Source organism: Rhinolophus sinicus, linkage group LG05, assembly GCF_036562045.2.
Source record: "Rhinolophus sinicus isolate RSC01 linkage group LG05, ASM3656204v1, whole genome shotgun sequence".
Taxonomy (NCBI): domain Eukaryota; kingdom Metazoa; phylum Chordata; class Mammalia; order Chiroptera; family Rhinolophidae; genus Rhinolophus; species Rhinolophus sinicus.
The window spans coordinates 76,347,544-76,366,932 of NC_133755.1; the positions used below are offsets into that span (position 1 = coordinate 76,347,544).

The 19,389-nt window shown below is 56.4% G+C and overlaps 1 protein-coding gene across 1 annotated transcript; it reads right to left on the reverse strand.

Annotated features, from left to right (window-relative positions):
- Nucleotides 1–1,679: 1,679 nt before the first annotated feature.
- FAM178B (family with sequence similarity 178 member B) lies at nucleotides 1,680–18,799 on the reverse strand. Its single transcript, XM_074333924.1, is given in 8 exon segments — nucleotides 1,680–1,929; nucleotides 3,153–3,240; nucleotides 3,243–3,277; nucleotides 3,279–3,292; nucleotides 3,576–3,747; nucleotides 3,946–4,082; nucleotides 9,460–9,540; nucleotides 18,611–18,799. Coding segments are annotated over 8 exon segments (864 nt in total). The 3' UTR covers nucleotides 1,680–1,781.
- Nucleotides 18,800–19,389: the final 590 nt, after the last annotated feature.

Sequence of the window (19,389 nt, forward strand, 5' to 3'; positions counted from 1 at the left end):
CTCGAAGTGCACACCTCTGCTCAGGTTACAGTGAGGTCTCTGGAGGGACTGAGCCGTCACCAACACCTCCTCTCTCCTTGGTGTCTATTTCTCTCTGGGGGGTGAGTGTGTTTGGGGAGTAGGGGGGAGGGGACACTGCACAAACACCAGGACTGGGGTCTCCGCTGGTGAACAGCTCCATCCCTTTCTCAGAGCAACACAGCGGCAATTTAGAGACTGGAAACTCCCAGGTTCAACCTCGGAAGCCTCCCTACTCCCTCTCTGCCCTTGGCAGTGAGAACAAAGAAGGGAAATTTCAAAGGTGATTTCCAGGTTCCCAGAGCAAACTGGACAGCTGTGGATTAACTGTCAGGATGTGCAGTGTCAGAAGCGGGCAGCCTGAGGGAGGGTGCAGGAGGCTGGCTTACCAGAGCCTCCACTCTGTCGTCTTTTCTCTCTTTTATCGCTGGGTTGTAGGCCTCAGCGGTGCCCCGCCCCCACTAAGGGTGCCTGGGGTGTGTTCAGGGACAGAAACCAGAACACTCTGTCCAATCACCTGGGCATCCAAGTCACCCTGGCAGTTTCTTCCACCTCTCCCTTGGCAAAGGCTGTGAGGCAGGGAGGTGTCCTGCATGGTACCCATCCCTCTGAATTATAGATGCCCCCTGGCTCCCAGTACTCTGGGGACTCAGCGAGGGAGGCAGCTGTGTGTTAAACAGGCCCAGGAAGGGATGGGCTGCACTGTGGATCTGCAGACTGAAGGACATGGCCTGACAGCCCTTTACTTGAGGGGGTCTCTCTCCTAGTCAGCCCCCTGCCCCTGACTTCTGTGGCATCAAAGCACAAAGGAGAGGGACACATCAGCAGAGAGAGTCGTAAGCACCCGCGTTGTCTGCTCTGTCAGCAGACACTCGGGGTGCTGAGGAGCGTGCACAGGCCACTTGGGCAGGGCTCACCCTTTGCTACTTCTTGTCTACTCCATGGTCCCTGCAGAACCTTGACCCAACCCAGAGAGAGTCAGTAGGGGCCAGAGACTAGAAATGGATTCTCAGAGTTGGAGGAATAGACAGAGGAGAAAGTGGACACCCAGGGATCTGGGGAGACAGAGGGCTCACTGGCTTCTCAAGGGGGGTAGTTCAAAGACACTCAGCACCCCTTAGGGATCAGGGCCCACAAAACTGACCTGGGGTAAGGCTGAAGGAAGCAAAGCAGTATCGGGAACTGTCTTTGGTCCGGCCCCTCCACTCCTAAGTCTGGGGAATTGATGTCAGAGCTCAACAATAAACTGAATTAAGTGTAATTACAGCCTTGATCCACCATCTCCTTGTGGGGATCCTCCCCAGCGGGGGCGGGAGTGGGGAGTGGTCCCGGACTGGGTCCAAACACATGTTCCCCATCCCAGCTCCCTGGGTTTCTGACGGCTCCCGGGCACAGGAACAACTGCTCCTCCCTCCAGATTTACAAATGGCCCTCTGCTACAGGGGGACAGGGCCTGAGTCCCAGTCACATGACTGTCAGAGGTGAGCATTCAGCAAACTGGAGGCTGGGCAGAGCCCTCAGGAGAGGGATGGAAGGAAATCATCTGAACCACTGCGGTGAAACTGGACTTTAGTGTGCACAAAGAAACCTCACATTAGTGACAGAGAGAGGAAGGCGGGTGGGAGGACTGAGGCCCCGGGGCTTTGGGTGACGAGGAGATGCTGGGTGGGGAAGGAGAGCTGGTGGGGCAGACAGGAAGAGGCAGGGTCCCCGTGCTTGTGGGGGTCGTGGGCTGTGGGGGGGAGGGGCAGGCTCTTGCTTCGTCAGACTGGTCCTCTTCTGGCCTCTGTTCTTGGCCTCCTCCGGCTCCCTGGGCCCTGATTGCTGCCTGCCAGAGCCAAGGGCTCTGGGCCACCTTGCTCTGCTCCATAGATGCCTTTCCAGGGGCTGAAGTACTGGGCTTGTGGCGAGGAGAAACACAGGGTGTGGGAGCCTGGACCCTGACTCTCCAGCATCCGTTCAACATCCACGACAGGCCTCCTCCATGCCAGGCGCAGAGGTGGCAGAACAGAAGGTCACTTGGGCACATCTCTTCTGGATCCCCTCCATTCTGCTCAGGCCCCGGGCTGTGTGAAAGGAAGGGGGCGTCCTGCCCCCTGGCTTGGCCAGGCCATGAATCACTTTTCTTTCTTTTCATGACAAACACAGTTTCCCACCAAAAGACTAGTGTGATCTAGTTTCTTGGGGACTGAGGTGAGGTTTGCTTTCCAGCTTTCTCAGAGACTTGCGAAATCTGAGACCCAAGCCACAGCCTGTGGCGATGTTTCAGCCCCAAGTCAGAGGTTACGGGGGAAGGACAAGCAGAGAGAAGCCAGAGGAAAGACAAGTTGAGAGCCTAGCAGCATTGGAAGGTGGTTGGGTGCTCATCTCCATCAAGGGCTTGGGCCCAGGAGGGAAGGGCCCCTAAGCCAGCTGATGCTGCTTGTCAGAGGGACGGAGGCCAGAGGGAGGCTGCCAGGCAGGGCTGGACTCTCTTAAGTCTGCAGGCTGGCCCTGCGCCCTGGTTCTGACATTTACAAGCTGCCTGCCTGTGTGATGGGGAAAGCTATTTAACCTCTCAGTGACTCTGGCTGGCTTGCTCATCTGTAAAATGGGGTCATAACAATATCTGCTTCATGGGGGCTATGTGGGTTCACGTAGTAGAAAAGGACGTCATTCAATAAATGTTAGCGATGAATATCACCTAAAGAGTAGAGAAAATGAGGGTATGGAGTTGTTGCTACAGAGATCGAAGGGACCAAGGCAGCCTGGGAGCACTCCTCCTAGTAGAGTAGGAACCAGCCTCAGGTCTTCATGCCACGTGGGCAGAGGGTGGACAGTTGGTGCCTCTGGTGCCCCTTCCTGGCTCTGCTCATGACAAACTGGCCTTCCTGGTCCTGGTGCTCCCCTGCCTAGGGTGTAGGCGCAGCTTCTCCACCCCCTCGGCGTGCCCCACACTGGGCATCTTACTCTTGATAAGAATGATGAAGGGCCTCCAGGCGTCTCCCCTCCCCCCACAGCACCCTCTCCACTCATCTCTCATCCAGCAGCTCGGCAGCTGCAGTGGGGGTGGACATGCTCTAGCTCTGGTCAGCGCCTGACCACTTCCCTCCCCTCCCAGCTCTGGGGGCTGGAGAAGGCACCACTGGAGCTGCCAGTGGACCAGCAGCTCCAGCCAGCAGATGTAGGTCTGGGCAGCCATGTCCTTGAGTTTGGTCTGGTGCATGGCCTGGGGACTCTCTGGACATGGGTGCTGATATGGAAGTCCAACTGCATACAGCAGCTGCAGTTCCCCCTGCAGAGGTAGCTGGGGGTGGGGGGCCGGGCTCATCCACAGTGAGAGAGGAGGGGTTCAAAGTCAGAGAAGGAAAGGGTGGTATGTGAGTGGCTGCTCAGAAGTTGGGCAGGAAAGAGAGGAGAGGGACAGGGCAAGGGCCGGGGGCACAAATCAGGACCCCTTGGGAAGGCCCATGGAACGCTGGGGGGAGATGGAGGCCTGCTCCCCAGGGCTCGCACTTCCTGACAGTGGGCTGGGCTCCACCCCAGCCAACCACAGCCCAGCCTCTTGTGAGACTCACCCACTTGTCTGGAGTAATGTCCTGGCAAGTGACTATCCCGGCCAGGGTCCAGGAGCTGTGGCACAGGTAGCAGATCTGGAGAGCGAGCACAGGAGACAGGAGACCCCGACTCCTCATTCCCAGGCACTGCGGAGTGAGGGCTGGCCTTCCAGTCACAGGTTCTGGGGAGGCTCTTCCAGGAGGGCTCTGGGCCCCACTCACTCAGAGCTCTCCCTCTGGTGAATGACCTTCCTTTCTTCCTTCAGAAAAAAAGACACCCACCATCCAGAACCCCACACAGCCCCCAGCCCTGTCCTGGGGCTCCAGCAGAGAAAGCCCTCAGGGAGAGGGCCTGTCCACTCCGACCTCTGCTCTGCTCCGAGGTACCCACCCACGCCTGCGGGCTCTGTGACTGGGTGCCACTCTCCTGTATGGGGGGATGTGGCCCAGGGGTGCCCAGCCCGCCCCTCGGTGGGACAGCTGCAGACTGATGTGCAGCCCCTTCTGGACGGTCAAACCATGTTGAAACTGGAGGCAAGTGAAGAGGGGGGATGGTTTTGTTGATCATTTGCATGCCTTACCCACCAACTCATAGGCTCACTCTTGCCCACTGGACACTGAGGGGCACAAGGCAGATTCTGATCCCAGATGCACTTGGACTGTCAGTGCCCATTCGTTTATGGGACATTCATCTGTTGTGTGGAGAAAACGAGATACAGGGAGTGCCCCAAAGGCAGGTGAGGCCCTGATGTGAAGACAGCCTGCTCCTGGTACCCTGGAGTCTTCTGTGGACATGCCCCTTATCCCCTCAGGTGTCTGTCACCTTGGCCCCTTTGGACTACTTACGTCTGAGATAGGGAGGGTGGCAGGAAACGACCTGTGTGTCGTGTGTCTGTCAGATAATGAACGGACCCTAAGGCTGAACTGGGAGGGGAGAGGCAAGCTCCAGCTTGGTAAGAGTGGGCCTGAGCTCAGAACCAGCCCCAGGCTACCGGCCCCCCACTTCTCCTGCCCTTATCACCCTCCCCCTTAGGGCACCAGGTGGGGCCCCAGGAACCTCCTTAGGGCAGAAGCCAGAACCATTACGAGGGCACCAGACTTGGCACTGTGAAATACTGTCTTCTTGAACTCAAACACCACAGTGCAAAGTCCTGAGGGCTGAGGTCACCTGCCCCCTCTCCCAGCAGTACCTACCCTACTCAGGACCCAGCCTGTTCTCCAGCACAGCAGCTGAGGCCCCAGGTGGCCTGACCCCACAGGCTGGCCAAGTTGGGTGGCACGGCCCACCTGCCACCACAGGCACAGAGCAGACACAGTGGGGAAAGCCGCCACTGTGTGCTTCCACGGGGTGTGACTCCAAGCAGTGCTGCTCTGGGTTGGGCGCACGCAGCTTCTGTGAGCCAGGTCCACGTGCAGAGTCATGCAGCTGCGGTGCCCTGAGCCCCCCAGCGGATGGGCTGGCTCGCCAGGGGGGCTGACTGGCTAGCAATCCCCTGCTCCCCAGGGACTCCCTGTCCCCAGCTTGGCCATGCCCTCAGGAGGGAGGGCCACAGTACTTGGAACCCCTTCCAGCCTCTTCAGTCCTGGCAAATGGCTCATCGTCCCCACCCCCCACCCCAAAGCAAGCTCAGGCCTGTACACCAGACACTGCACCCTGACTAAGATGCAGCCGCAAACACTCAGATGTCAGACGGAGAAAGACACTTCAGGAAGGCAGTCACTTGGTCAACAAATCCCCAGGGAGCAAAAGGAGACAGGGTTCTTCTAAGTTTTTGGGGTGGGGTGGGTAGTATGCTGCTCAGAAGTTTCAATGAGGAAGTGATGAAACTAAACCAGGCTTCTAAGAACAGTAGGGTTTGAGGTGAGCTTAGCCCTGTGGGGATGAGGCAGGGCCGGAGCTGATGTGGGGAAACAGGCAGGACACGCGGGGAGGTCTGACTGCCAGGTGGCTGGACAGTGAAGAGGGGGGTGGGGGGCCCTGAGGACAGGGCTGGCAGCAGGGATCTGGACAGTGGGCAGTGGGGGCTGCTGTGAGGAGGGGGGCTGGGTTGTGGGGGACAGACTGGGAGTGCCTGGGGGAAGCTGGGGACAGAATCAGTAGAGATGGACTTCACCAGAGAGACAACGCAGCTTTATGGGAAAGGATTATAGGACATCCTTCATTTATTTGGCTTTTTAAGATTATTCGGGGCCGGCCCGGTGGCTCAGGCGGTTAGAGCTCCATGCTCCTAACTCCGAAGGCTGCCGGTTTGATTCCCACATGGGCCGGTAGGCTCTCAACCACAAGGTTGCCAGTTCAATTCCTCGAGTCCCACAAGGGATGGTGGGCTCTGCCCCCTGCAACTAAGATTGAACACGGCACCTTGAGCTGAGCTGCCGCTGAGCTCCTGGATGGCTCAGTTGGTTGGAATGCGTCCTCTCAACCACAAGGTTGCCGCTGAGTTCCCAGATGGCTCAGTTGGTTGGAGCGCGTCCTCTGAACCACAAGGTTGCCGGTTCGACTCCCGCAAGGGAAAAAAGTCCTGGAAGTACACACTGTTCCCCAATAAAGTCCTGTTCCCCTTCCCCAATAAAATCTTTAAAAAAAGAAAAAAAGATTATTTGTCTACAATGCATATACTTTACCCATATAATCAGAGTACAATGAAAGCTTTTAAAAATTAATTTTAAATAGGACGATGCCATTAAGATTGACTTAGGATTGCCTGGGTTTGGGGTGGGTGCAGGGCAAGGGGGAGGGACATGACCTGGAAAAGCAGCAGAGCCCTGGGAACAAAGGCCGCTCTGAGAGGGCATTGAGCGAGCTAATGGGGAGAGGTGGCAGGAGACGCCAAAGAGAGCATCCCAGGGCGATGGTCCCTGGGTGGCTGCAAAAGGGGCCTGTCTGCAGGGGGTGGGCGTGAAAGCCTGGCAGCATGGAGGGCAGAGAGGGAGAGAGAGGAGCAGCTCTCAGCCCTTTCGCTTGTAAATAATCCCCGCATGCACCGAGGTGGGGACTGTGGTTCTGAGGGCCTCGCAGGCTCAGGTGGGTGCCTGCATTTCAGGCCCTCCCCCCCCAACCCCGTGCTGTGCACAAAGCCAGGGGCTAAACGGGACCTCCCGCCAGCCTGGGGTTAGTCCCTGGGGCCTGACACCCAGCCCCCTCCTTTCCCACAGAATGAAGTTCCCAGGAAGGGCAGTAGGGTGGACCTAGGTTCTGAGGAATGCCCAGGGGGGAAATCTGAGAATCAGAGTAGGGTTTATTGAGAGAAAAAAGCCTCCACTTGCATGCGGTTTCACAACTTCGTTCTTATGCTGATTCCCATAATTGAATCTGGAGGGAAAATCCCAGGAAAACTATTCTGATCTGTTGGGTTTTCTTTTTTTTTTTTTTTGGGGGGGGGGGGTAATAGCAAGGAGGAAATGGTAGTTCTGAAGAAAAGCCCTGTTAACTACATTTTATAAACCGATTTTCCAAAGAGGGGAAAAAAAAACCCCTGCCCACTACCTGTAAGAGGGTTGGGCACTTTTTTCCCTTGTGTGCCAAGGGGTCTCTGGAGTGGGGCCTCACTGAGGGGGGCCCTTTAAGGAAGACTTTGACCCACTTACGGGGATAAGGTTCTAAAACTGAGGGTCCTTCTGACGTTGATTAAATCTGGCTTTAAAGCCTAGCTCTATAAACCTCATCCCTCTCTCTATACACCCCTCAGAGACCCAGTCTTTCCGGACAATCAGCAAGCCCTGCGGTCACAGAGGACAGTGGCCCGGCTCTGACTAAGGGTCACACAGTCCTGACCTCTGGCCGGCTGCAGAAAACATCTTACCTCAGTTATGTAGCAGCTCCTGAGCCCGAAGGTGGAATGACCCCGCTGGCTGCTTTCCCATGAGACGGACAGAAGAACACCAGAGCAGACCTCAGACTGTCCTCAAGACCTGAAGAAATGACTCATTGCCCTCACCTCACCTCCAACTAGTCAGCTCCCAGCATGACCCCGAACCCCTAAACCACAGTGTCCTGTTACTTTGCCCCATAAAATCTGTAACCTATAGGCCATCAGGGAGTTGGGTCTTCAAGATTAGCTCCTTGCCTCCATATTGGCCAACTCAATATTAAACCATTTTTCTTTCTATACTGCAAATCCCTGCTCATGTATTTCTTTGGGCCAGTGCTCCCAGGCAAACGGACTCAAGCATCAGGGTGCTGGTAAGACCTGTGGTCAGAATCACGACAGACAGTCTGTAGTGGTGCTTTGGGGGAAAAAAGCATCATTGTGTGCATAGGATGTGCCCAGACCACATCCTCCCCTTGAGTTGAGGAGGGTATGGGAGGGTCCAACCTCATCCAGACAAAAGAACAGGCAGTTGTACCCGGTACATGCATAGCCTTTTCTGAACCCCCACCCTCCCAGACCCCTGCCCCTGCCCTGTTTTAGTGCCAGTCAGAAAAGCAGACATTAGTCGCCTTCCTCTGACAATCCCGCTGGTGGCTAGGGGACCAGAGGCTGGCTGCCCAAGTGCCAGCAGGGGCAAGGGAGAGCCCTCCGTTCCGGTAGGACACAAAGCCAAAAGCCAGGTGTGAGAGCAGCATTTCCTGCTCCAGTCGCACTGTGACCAGTTCCTGAACTCAGCAAGCCCATGCTTGTCCCCGCTGGCACCACAGACTTGGGGCTCTGTCTTCCCTTCCACGAGTCATGAAAGGAAGCCTGGGCAGAGGCAAGGGTGTCTGTGGTGCCAAAGCCCCCTGCCTGCTCCCATTTCCTGCACAGCTGGAAGTGCAAGGTGGCCCTTCCACAAGCCTAAAGCCCCTTCTAAGTCCCTAAAGGCGTGTAGGGGTGTCAGTGGGGCTCCAGGGTATAGGGCCAGTACAGAGGCACTCCTTGGGGGGGATAGGGCTGTGCTTGTCCAGCCCCCACTAGCTCAGGTGGCCTAGTGCCTCCAGCACTGGGTGTGAGTGGAGGCTGGGAAGCCCCCACGGGAAATGGGGCCCAGGAAACCTCAGTCAACAACTTGAGGAGAGGCAGTCTGAGGGCGCGGAATGGGACGTGTCTGAACCCCATGCCGACAAGATGGGACCGTCCCCTGCCACTGCTGCCAGCAAGGCCTGCAGCTTCCAGCTTGTTTTCTGGGTCTCTCCCCGGAATGTGGCAGAGGACTTTTCTGAGAAGTTCTGTGCAGGATGCCTCCTTTCTCAAAGGGCCCCTCCTGCTCTCTGGGAAGGAAGATGAGGGGAGAGATGGGAGACAGCCTGCGGGGGGGAGGGGGGGAGTCAGTGTCTCTTTGTTCTGGTCCAGCAGGTTCTGACCCCAGAAACCACGGCCAAGTGTCCCTTTGTAGGATTTTCGTCACAAGACAAAAAGGAGAAAGGATGGCCGTTTCCCAGGAACCTCATCCTTTACAAAATTCCCTTCCAGTAATGCCAAGGGAGCAGGTTGCAATGGGAAGGACTATTTATGCTAAAAAAGGGCAAAAAGAGGAGGGAGAGGATCTTGCAGGAAGCCACTCGCTCTGCCTAGAACATTATGGGTCTCTCACCTCAGGTCACGACAGGGACCTGGACTCACCGAACCAGGCAAGGCTTCAACCGCAGCCCTTCCCCTAACGGCAATCAGGCCGGTGTGGACGGCAGATCTTGTCACTGGCAGGAGGATCCTGTGGGAGCAGCTCCAGCCAGGCTTGGGGGCAGCTGCTGTGGGGGCTGGGGGTGGGGGAGAACTAAGGCTGACCCAGGAACACCTGCTGGGGAGGACCAATATGGACCCATAGGACATGCCCTCCCGCCAGGCTGCTGGAACCCAGGGCTTACGGTGCAGGTGTCCTTGGCTAGTGCTCAGGAAGATGGCCTTGGATGCTTCCTGGTGTCGGGCTCCCTGCCTGGGATGCCAGGACCACAGCACAGCCTTCTCTGCTTTGGCCTCTCTGCACTCACTGGCTCTGGGTGGTGGCTGCCCTGGGGGACCTGCATGGAGCCACAATCTGGCTGGGCTGCACTCAGGCCCATCTGGAGGGCCTGGAGGTCCAGCACAGGCCGATGACTGACCCTCAGGGGAAGAATTCTGCCGCAGGCCGCATCATTGTCACAAGTGGGTCCTTTCAGGGGTTTGGTTGCATCTGAGACATTCAGATACAAGCAAATGTGCTGAATTGAAGGTCAATGCTAGAGTCAATCAGGGGAAGACTGATCCTGAGCTGGCTGACCCTGGGACATTTTAGACCCCAGGCTAGAGCTGGGTCCTGATGAATTCTTCTCTCTCTCTCTCTCTCTCTCTCTCTCTCTCTCCCTTGCTCTCTCTTTTTGTAAATCAAATTGAAACTGACAACCCCACTTCATGTGCTGTGAACCAGGGGGCTTGCAGAGGGGGCCTGGTCATCCTCACTCCCAGCAGATATAGGAGCGGAGCTTGGAGAGGTCACCTGACTGCACAAGCATGGCCATCTCTAGTAAAGATTAGGCCTGAAGCAGATGTTTGTGCTGTTTCCCTTAAGGTGGACAAGTGGTGTGTGTGTGTGTGTGTGTGTGTGTGTGTGTGTGTGTGTGTGAGAGAGAGAGAGAGAGAGAGAGAGAGAGAGAACCCCTTCAGAGAGAACAAACCCCTTCTGCTGGGTGCAGCAAGGGCCCAAGTGCCTGTGAGAGGCAGGAAGGAAGAGCTGAGGCTGCCCCTTAGGGAGGGGAGCACCAGAGCCTGAGCCCCCAAGGCATATGGTCTAGGTCCTCCACCACAGGCCGGCAAATAACAATAATTAGTAATGAGTAATCCAGAGGCAGGCTTCTTGCAGGCCCCAGGCCAAGAGTCTCAGCCATGAGGGAGCCACAGTCCTCTGGCTGGTATGTCCATAAAAACAAGATGAGAGGGGATGCATTTTTCAAGTGACCTCCTCCTGCACCCATCCTGGAGTGTGGCACCTGCCATCATTGCTAGGTTGCTATCTCTTCCCTGCCCCCACCAAGCAACCACATGATATGCTCCCCTTGTCCATACCACTCCTGCTCCAAGGTCAAATCCCTGACCTCAGCTTGGGCCACCACGACAGCAGCATGCAGAGAGGAAAGCTGAGCTTGGAAGTGACTCTGACCAGGACAGGTCATAGGCCATAAGTCCTCGCAAGAAGGAAATGATGAGGACATATGATTGATGGCTAGGAAATGAGAAGAAATGGTGACACACCACCTCTTCCTAGCCCAGGGTCCCTGAAGGCACAGGGCAGAGAGGGCAGAGAGGCCAGAGAGCAGACGTCACAGGCAGGGCCTGCCAGACAGCCTGGGGCTTGTGAGGCCGGACACTCAGCTCTGTAAATGAAAGTGCCTGTTCAGACGTGGGAGTGGGTATAGGCCCAAACAGAGCAGAGATGAGACCAGATGAGGCTGACGGGAGACAGGCTGGCAGCATCTGGACAGGAACAGGACTTCCGGCCCAGCTGCTGTGAATGGCACGCCTGGAAAGTTGCTTAGAGTGCTAAAGCTGGGCAAAGAGGCTGCATGTTTCTGCCTAGGCTACCAGAGGCTGGGAGGCCAGCCCAGCATGTGTCTACCTCCTCAAAGTCCTAACAAGAGGAACCCTCACCTATACTCTTAGCTGCCCAGGGCACATCAGTTCAGAGACTCGAGATGCTGCATGAACTTAGAAGAGACAGAGGGATTCTCTTTGGCTCCATCTTGACCTCCAGACGGGGCCCTGAGCAACCCCTGGGCCCTGCTCTCGGTGCTGAGGACAGGGGAGGAGCTGGAGGCCATGGCACAGCAGCCAGGGTGGGAGAGAGATGGAGTTGGGACAAAAGCAGGACGGCTGAGGGCTTCTGTCCCTATGGGCCTGCTGCAGGGACATTATCTTGCACAGCTGACCCACTGCTCTGTCTGCTGGTGGGAGGAGCGCAGGGGCTGTAGGCAAACCCTTCCTAGAGCACTCCCACCCAGCCCACCCTTCCTTTCTGGCTTCCTGCTGGCCCTGGAGGGTGGCGGAGATGACAGGCGGGGTTGGCTGGCTCTTCCTGCTTCTCCAGCTGGGACTAGAGCCCTTGACCCCAGGGGAATGTAGACCGGAAACCCAGCTCTGCCGGCTGCCCAAGAGGGACAAGGTTCTCCATGCACGTCTGTGAGTCCACGACTGGTGTGTACGTGCACATCAGTGCGTGGTGCCTGTGCTGGGGGAGCCACTGAGACCTGCGTGGCATGGGCATCCTCCAGGGGCTGCAGTGGCTTCCTCCCTTCTCTTTCTTCTCTCCCTCACTCACTGAGTTGTCTCCTGGCGTGTGGGTGCAGCCAGAGCCTGGGAGGCCCTCCCCTCTTATCCTTCCCAAGGATAACGGAGCACAGGGCCAGTGCCCAGGGCTGAAGACCAGAAGGATGCCATGGGTGTCTGAGGTTTCTGAGTGCCCAGGATTCTGCCCCTTCCTTTGTCAGAGTGTCCCTGCCTCCTGTCCCCTGGATCCAGGCCAAGTTGCTGTGCAGGGGTGACTTTAGTCCTGACTCCAGGGGAGACACACAGTGCAGGCTGTTGGGTCCCTGCACACTTGGCTATGTGATTGGCTTACAGGTGAGCACATGACCCATGCCAAGCCACTGAGACTCAGCTCTGGGACTCTGGTTAGGAGCCTAGGACAGAAGCTCTTTCTCTCCCCCTGGGTGGGATTGTTGGGGGAAGGATGTGAGACCTGAGTTTCCAGAACCAGCAGGGAAAGCCTGCCTGGGAATGCACCAGGGGGCCCACCTGACAACTGAAGACAGAGGACAGAGGGTGAAGAACCTCACACACCCTACCTGGTCCCCACAGGATCCCAGCGGAGCTGAGCCCAAGCTGCTTAGATGCAACGCTGAGAAGGCACTACTTCTTCACCCACTGGCTCAGGCCTGGGAGGGGCAGGGTCCCTCCTGCAGGCCACACCTGCTCAGGGCGGGTGTTTCAACAGGGCTACGGGGGATGCAGTTAAGACAGACTCTGGGCTAGTCCTCGATGGCGGTGCTGTTCAGGTGTGTGAAGCAATGTGAGGACAAGCCACGGGTTGAGTGGACAGACTGCAAGTCCACGGGAACTCAGGACACGAGGGACAGGACAGGAACTGCTGGGGGAAGGAGCAGGAGCAAAGCCATGGGTCTGAGAATGGTGGTTTCTGGGAAGGACACCCACTGCCTGGAATCAGGTGGTGAGGCTTGCTTCTCAAGAGGGAAGCACAAGGATAAAGGGGGCCAGCTCACAATGCCTTGCATGGCAGGATTTAGATATGACGTGATGGGCACTTTTCTTGAGTAAGAACAGGGGCAAGATGGTCAGAGTCGTCCAGGAGGACTTGCAGGGCGAAGAGACTGAGGTACGGTGTTAGGTCACAGAGGAGTCACCGCGTAGGGTAAGGCCCAGGCCCTGGGGACGGCCTCCTGAAGGCTCTTCAGGACCCCTAGGCCTCGGAAAGCTGCCTGCCCAGCCTACCCCCAGCTGAACTCTGTCACTTCAAGCCCTGCTCACACACTTGCAAAAATGCCAGACTGCCTGGGACCCAAACAAAGCTGGTCTGCACCAGGGCCTGTGTGGCTTCAGACTCTCAGAAAGACCCATTCTGAAGGGGCTCAGCAGCCACTTAGGTGGGTATGAAGTGCGGCCGGTACGCGATGTCCCCCCACCATCAGCTTCCCAGAGGTCAACCCTTTGAGGCTGGTTCCAAAAGATGTCTGATGTTTCTCACTGTGGAGGAAGTAAGAAGAACCCAACACTGACCAGCCAGGGGAGGAACTCACGAATCCTGTGAATATCTAGTTTCCGTTCCTCAAAAACAGTTAGTTTGCTCCCCACCCTCCTGGTCTTGGCCTGGAGGGTGGCCTAAGCCTGAGGGGCACGGCTCTCCCTGAGGTGCAGGGTAAGGGGCAGGAAAGAAAGGATGGTTCTTGCCAGTGAGAAAGCAAAGTGTAGGGAGAGGGAGAGGCTCCCCACTGTCCTGGGTGATACGGGACCCAGGCTTGTGCTCAAGCCAAGCCCTAGGAAGAACCTGATCCCTTGCTGATGTCCTCTAGAGCCAGTGAGAGAGTGCAGGGGCAGGCACAGAGCTGCCAGGGGACACGTGTCCCCCCTGCTCTGTCCCTAGCCACCCAAACCTACTCCAGTCACTTCAGGTGCTCTTGGCTGGGTCACCTGACACGGGACAGGCCATCTGCCATCACCATCCAGCAGCAGTGACAAAGTGGTAAAACTTGTTTGTCAGCTCTATTTTTACAGGGGCACACCACAAAGATATAGGGACAGGGGCACACAGACACAGGCGCGGTAGGCCCATGCCCTTGGCAGAGGATGTGTGGAGACCCCAGGAGTGAGGGCACTCAAGGGGTGTGCGGCTGAGTGGGGTCCACCCAGAGCTCGGCCCAGGCTCAGAGCATGCCCACCCCCAACAGCAACTCATTACACAAACACTTCTGCCACCAACAGTCCAGGCAGGCGGTCCCCAAACACAGAACGGACCCAGGCGGTGGGCATGGTCAGCAAGCTGAGTGGAGCTGCCTGCAGTCAGCCAGGCTGGTGGTGTGGCCCTTGGGGGACAGGAACCCCCACGTGTGCAGAGCCCTCAGTAGGCCCCAGGCTGTCTGTCCCAGGAGGACATCATCAGACTGCAAGGAGGACAAGCCCAAGATACAGGAACCATCTCATGGTGCCTCAGTGCAGCCACTACCCCCAACCCCCCACCCCCGCTCTGGACTTCCGCTTTGTGGACCTTTGTTTTCTTTCAACTTCCTCAAAGTCCCCAAATTTAACCAAACTGGAGAAAACTCCCATCCCACCATAAAGATTCTGGTTTTGTGTACCTTCCATATCCCTACAGGAAAAGACGGAACCAGAAATCCCTTCCCTGTAGCACTCTCGAGCCACAGCCTGGGGAGAGACTGCCAGACACAGGAAGTGTGGAAGAATGGGGCACAGCAGACAACAGAAGTTCAGCAGGGCCAGAGTGTCAATCACCTCACTAAAAGTAAGCAGGCCAAGACTCTGAGCTCTGCCAGGACACAAAGGGACAAAATCTGTCCCCCACACACTGTGGAAGAAAAAGGGGCCACATGCTGAATCTGACAAGGTTGGGGAGCCCAGCATGGCGGGCCCTACAAACTCAGAGACCCAAGTAACCACATAGGATGGTCTGAACATAAAAATTCCTGACTAAAAGCGGGTCATGGTAGGTAGGCACGTCTTAGGCACGTAGCTTCCTTGACAAAGGTCAGTCTTTACCTTAAGTGAGCCTGTCTGTTGGTTGTTTGCATCTAAGATAACATGCCCTTGGAATGTCAGAGTCATCCCTTTTTCCAGACCCCTCAGGGTACAACCTTGGGCACCAGAGCCCCTCAAGGTTATCTTGTTCCCCTCGCATACCATCTCTCTGCTCTGCAAATGTTAACTATTAACTGTCCTGCACTCACCAACGAAAAATATGTGTCTCTTCTTTTTCCTTTTTACCCAAATCTCAGAGATTTCCCCATTTTGCTTTCTCCCACCCCCTTCACCTACCACCCATGGATTCCATGTAACTCTCCTTAGTCTCCTCCTTTGATTCTAATGTATAAAATAAGCTGCTGTCCGCTGGGGCATTTGCTCAATCTGTTGAGAGTCTGTCTCCAGGCGACTGTCGTCAGTTTGGCTCAAATGAACTCATGAAAAATCATCTACAGGTCTGGACATTTCTTACAGTTTGCATGAGTCAACAATAACAAAACCCAAAAAGCCCCAGGAAGCTCTGGTTCTGGGTTGGAAGGCCGGGCTGGTCACTTTGAGGAGACAGTGGCAAATCGAGTTGTTATGTGCAGACATTTGTCTGCACAAGGCCTAAAGGACAGTGTCACAGGAAGGCCAGAGGGGAGCCAGAGGGGAGCCTCCCGTCTCTGGCAGAATTGGTATCGGGGGCCAGAGGGGAGCACCTGGAGGCCAACTCTGAGTGTACTCCTGCATGAAGACACCCTCCCCCCCCAGACCCCATGTGTCAATCGGACCTCTCTTCTCTGGGAGAGCCCTTCTCAAACCAGGCAAGCCCACGGCCACCAGTGGCCACTGTTGTGGCTGGGGACACTTTCCTTTTACCCTTTTAGTTCACTGGCTGGTTGAATAATTCAAAAGACATACAGCAGACTAAGAGGAGACCATCAAATCTTAATACTTACACATGGGGGATTCACATAAACATGAATATTACAAAGACAGTGAGGTAAACTGAGGTATATATGTCAGCTGGGACTCAGGACAGGGAGGCAGGCAATTCATCGGTAGATGAGAAAGAGTAAATGTTTGGTAAATTCTTGCCGGGCCACCGAGACACAGTGGGACACAGAAGGGAACCGAGGGAGCAGATGTTTGCTTGGGTGCTCCCGGTCTGCCACACGCCACCATTCATATGTGCTGAAGAGAATTTGTTAAGGTTCCCTTCCCGAAGCAGGTTTTTCTGCTTGAATCTCTTTAGGCAGGAAAGCGGGAGGTAACAAACTCTTCCTGAGTTTACTGGGTTTTCATTGTTTTCTGTTCGAAATAATCTGACCCACACACCAACAAGGGGCTGGGCAACCGTTTCTTTATCCTAAAGCACTTGAAAATGCTGGAAGTATTCTAATGAGTCCCTTACGAAGCAGCAGTCCCATATTGGCACAAGCCGGCCTGATCTGATAGGACACTTGGTGGCTCTGACACAGCAAGGACAAACAGCCAGCGCAGGACTTGCCTAAGGCCTCCCCTCTTGCCCCCGACCCTGTCCCAGGAGCAGGCTGTCTCTTTTGTGGCAATTGGTGGTTAGCTTTCCCAGGCAGGAACTTCACTAGCTTATAATTACATACAATGTGCTGTGATTGGTTCTCTCAGAAGCAGGTGCCCTTCTGAAACCAAATGCCTCATGGGAGAAGCCCAGGCTACAAAGCCTCACGGCCCTCTGGACACATGGACATTAGAGACAAGGGGGCCGACAAGCAGAGGCTGGTCAGAGGGCCTGCAGAGGGAGCGTCTCCAGAGAAAGCAGAATGGCCAGAACGGGGCAGAGTTCAGAGAAGGAGAGGAGTTAAGGTTGCGGCGTTCACTGATTCATGCTTTCCCTCATCCAGTGCCAAACACACGGTGTGACGCTAGAAGACACTGGCTGTGCCCACGGTCTAGCTGGGACATGACAAGGGGTACCTGCAAAGCCACGGGATCAGTGAGGAGAGAAAGTCATGCCTTGGGCAGCAGACAGAAGCTCTCCCAGCCTCAGGGGGAGGCTGGAAGCTTGCAGGAGACGGAGACACGCCCAGGCCCCAGGCACAGAGAGAGGAGGTGGGGAGTCCAGCAGTGAGGCCTGGCAGAAGTGTTTATGTGCAGAGCTGGAGGAGGGCTGCAACCCACAGAGCAGTCTCTTCCGTAGATCAGACTCTTTCGGCAGGAAATCTCCCAGACAAGAGTGAGAAGTGCCTGGTGGAGGGGGCCCCAGAGCTGGGAAAGCCTGGCCCCATATCCCCCAGGCTGAATCGCCCGGGGCCAACCTCACTCTGGCCTTGGTTTCCCCATTGCACCTCGAGGAGAAGGAAGGCAAAGCCTTTGAGCTCTGGGCGTAAAAGGCTCACCTGCCCGACCACCACTCCCTGTAAAACGGCAGCCCACGCCTCTGCTCTTTGGCTGCTGAGCAGACCGATCGTCTTTGAAGATGAAACGTGCTGTGGCCTAATGAGGAGTCAGTCGGCAGAGGTGGGAGCGGGCTGGGCTACAGGGGGCCCAGTCACCTGCCCTGCCTGGCCCCTCCCAGTCAGAACAGAACCTGGCCAGGGCAACAGCACACTTCACGTTTCTGGGCAGTGCCCCCACCAGCCCTGCCTGCTCCCCTTCCCTCTGCTGTGGGCCAGCTCCCTCTCAGACCAGGGTCAACCCCAGGTGGGCTCGGGCTGCCCCACGGGCAGCTGAGAGCTCCCGTGCCTCTTGCACTGCTCAGGACCAGCACGCCCCACATTGCCAGAGCACACTGCCGAGACATGCCAGACCCTTCAAGTTTCCAGGCCAAACTGGTCATTTCCAATATGGCAGCTGACCAGATGGATGCTTCACAACCTCCTTTACATGTGTGAGAACAGTCCTCAAAATAAAAGGACACCCTCAGCCCATTAGGTGAGGCCACAGGAGTGGCTCTAAGGTGCTGGAGGTGACACTCTTCATGTGGCCAGACCAGACACAGCCCCTCCTTTCCCTCTCACCACTTCCCTTCCTCTTCCCTCTTTCTTCCTTCCCCCAGCCCAGGCCTGAGGCCTGCCCAATGCCCTGCACAGACAGACCACCACCCTGGAATGCCAGACTCAGCCTCCATAACCAGGTCATTTCCCGGGAAATCGTTGGCACAGGAGAACAGGACACAGGACTCTCATAGGCGCCAGCAGGCTCGTAACAGCACAGCTGAGACAACCTTCCCCGTGTTCCAGAAGAGAACACACGCCGGGGATTCTCCTATCTTCTTAATGGCCCATTTGTGTTCATTAAGTAATTAATTCATTTATCTGATTTGCAGGATGATGCCCAAAGGCTGGACTTCTGCATCATGCACACGCCCCTGGAGGGAGCTTCTAGAATTACCACCTTCCTAAATTAGGAAGATGCCTATCTGTATTCCTCATCCGGAGCCCCCAAGGCTGGAGGCTCACTAAGATGCACCCCGATCCCAGGAGCCAGGCTTGCAATCCCAGCCTGATGCCCTCATACCCATCACTGCTTGCTGGTAACCCTAGGGCACACAGGCTTCACCATCCCAAACCCGACAGCTGCTGGCTCTGGGGATCTCGCTGCCCTAACTCCCACCGAAGTATGGCTTTCCAGAAAGTCAGTGAGGAAGAACTGGGGGAGGCCAATGACTTGGGCTCAGTGACAACCATGTTGAGGCAAGACTGGGCAGTTGGTCCCAGTCCTGCCCTGGGAGAACAGGGTGCCTCTCCCATCTGGACTTTCCCCTCACTTCACTTTACACCCCACTCCCCTCACCAGCATTTCCCCTCCTGCATTCTCTCCGAATGGTGCTGTAAGACCCATGGCGCACCCATGACCAACAGAGCCATGCCAGACTGTATAGGGTGCAGCAAAACCCAGAGCAGGGGAGCACCTGCTCACCGGAGGGAGGCAGCTTACTGGTCTCTGTCCCCCAGGGCCCACAGAGGTGAAGTGTGAGCAGCCCTCCCCAGGGGTGGCACCTGTGCAGGCGGGCAGGTGCCTGGTGCTCAGCTTGGCGTCTAGCTCGGTACTGGCTTTTGGCTGTTGCTCCTGGCAGGGTGGCAAGGTGTCAGAGCCCAGGTACTGCCCGAGGGATGATGGCCTCATGAGGCCCAGGGACCAGCTGAGCGCTAACAGCTGGGGAAGAGAAGGGAGGCCATCATTCATGTCATTCATGGGGTGTGGCAGCCGAATGCCTGGGGGCACTTTGGGGCCTTTGGGCCTGGAGGCCTCTGCTGGAGTAAGAGTGCAGGCTTCCAGAACCGGGATCCACCTCTCACTGGGGAGCTGAGTGTGCTGCTGTCAAATGCAACAAGCACGCACCCTCTTCCCAGGAGAGAAGGTCACATGGCACACAGGGCCTGGCACAGGGCCAGCATCCGTTAAAGGGGAGAACTAGGAGGAGCGGGTTCTGGAGGCTGAGCCCACGTGCCTAGGAGAACCAAGACCAGCGGAGAGGGTCTTCTCTGCCCCAGAGCGGCCACCCGTGCCTGCTGGCCCACTCTCCCGTGTCCCTCTTCCAGGTACTTTGGTCCTGTGGGGCTTAAACCCCCAGGGAGGAAGAGGCTGTGGACAAACCCCCCCCCACGCCTGTCACTGGGAACGATGGCCAAGGTCATTGTCATGGTGTGTGCCCTGTTTCACCCCCCAAGCCCCCCATTTTCCTTCCAGAGAATTTTAAAGAAAACCCGAACATC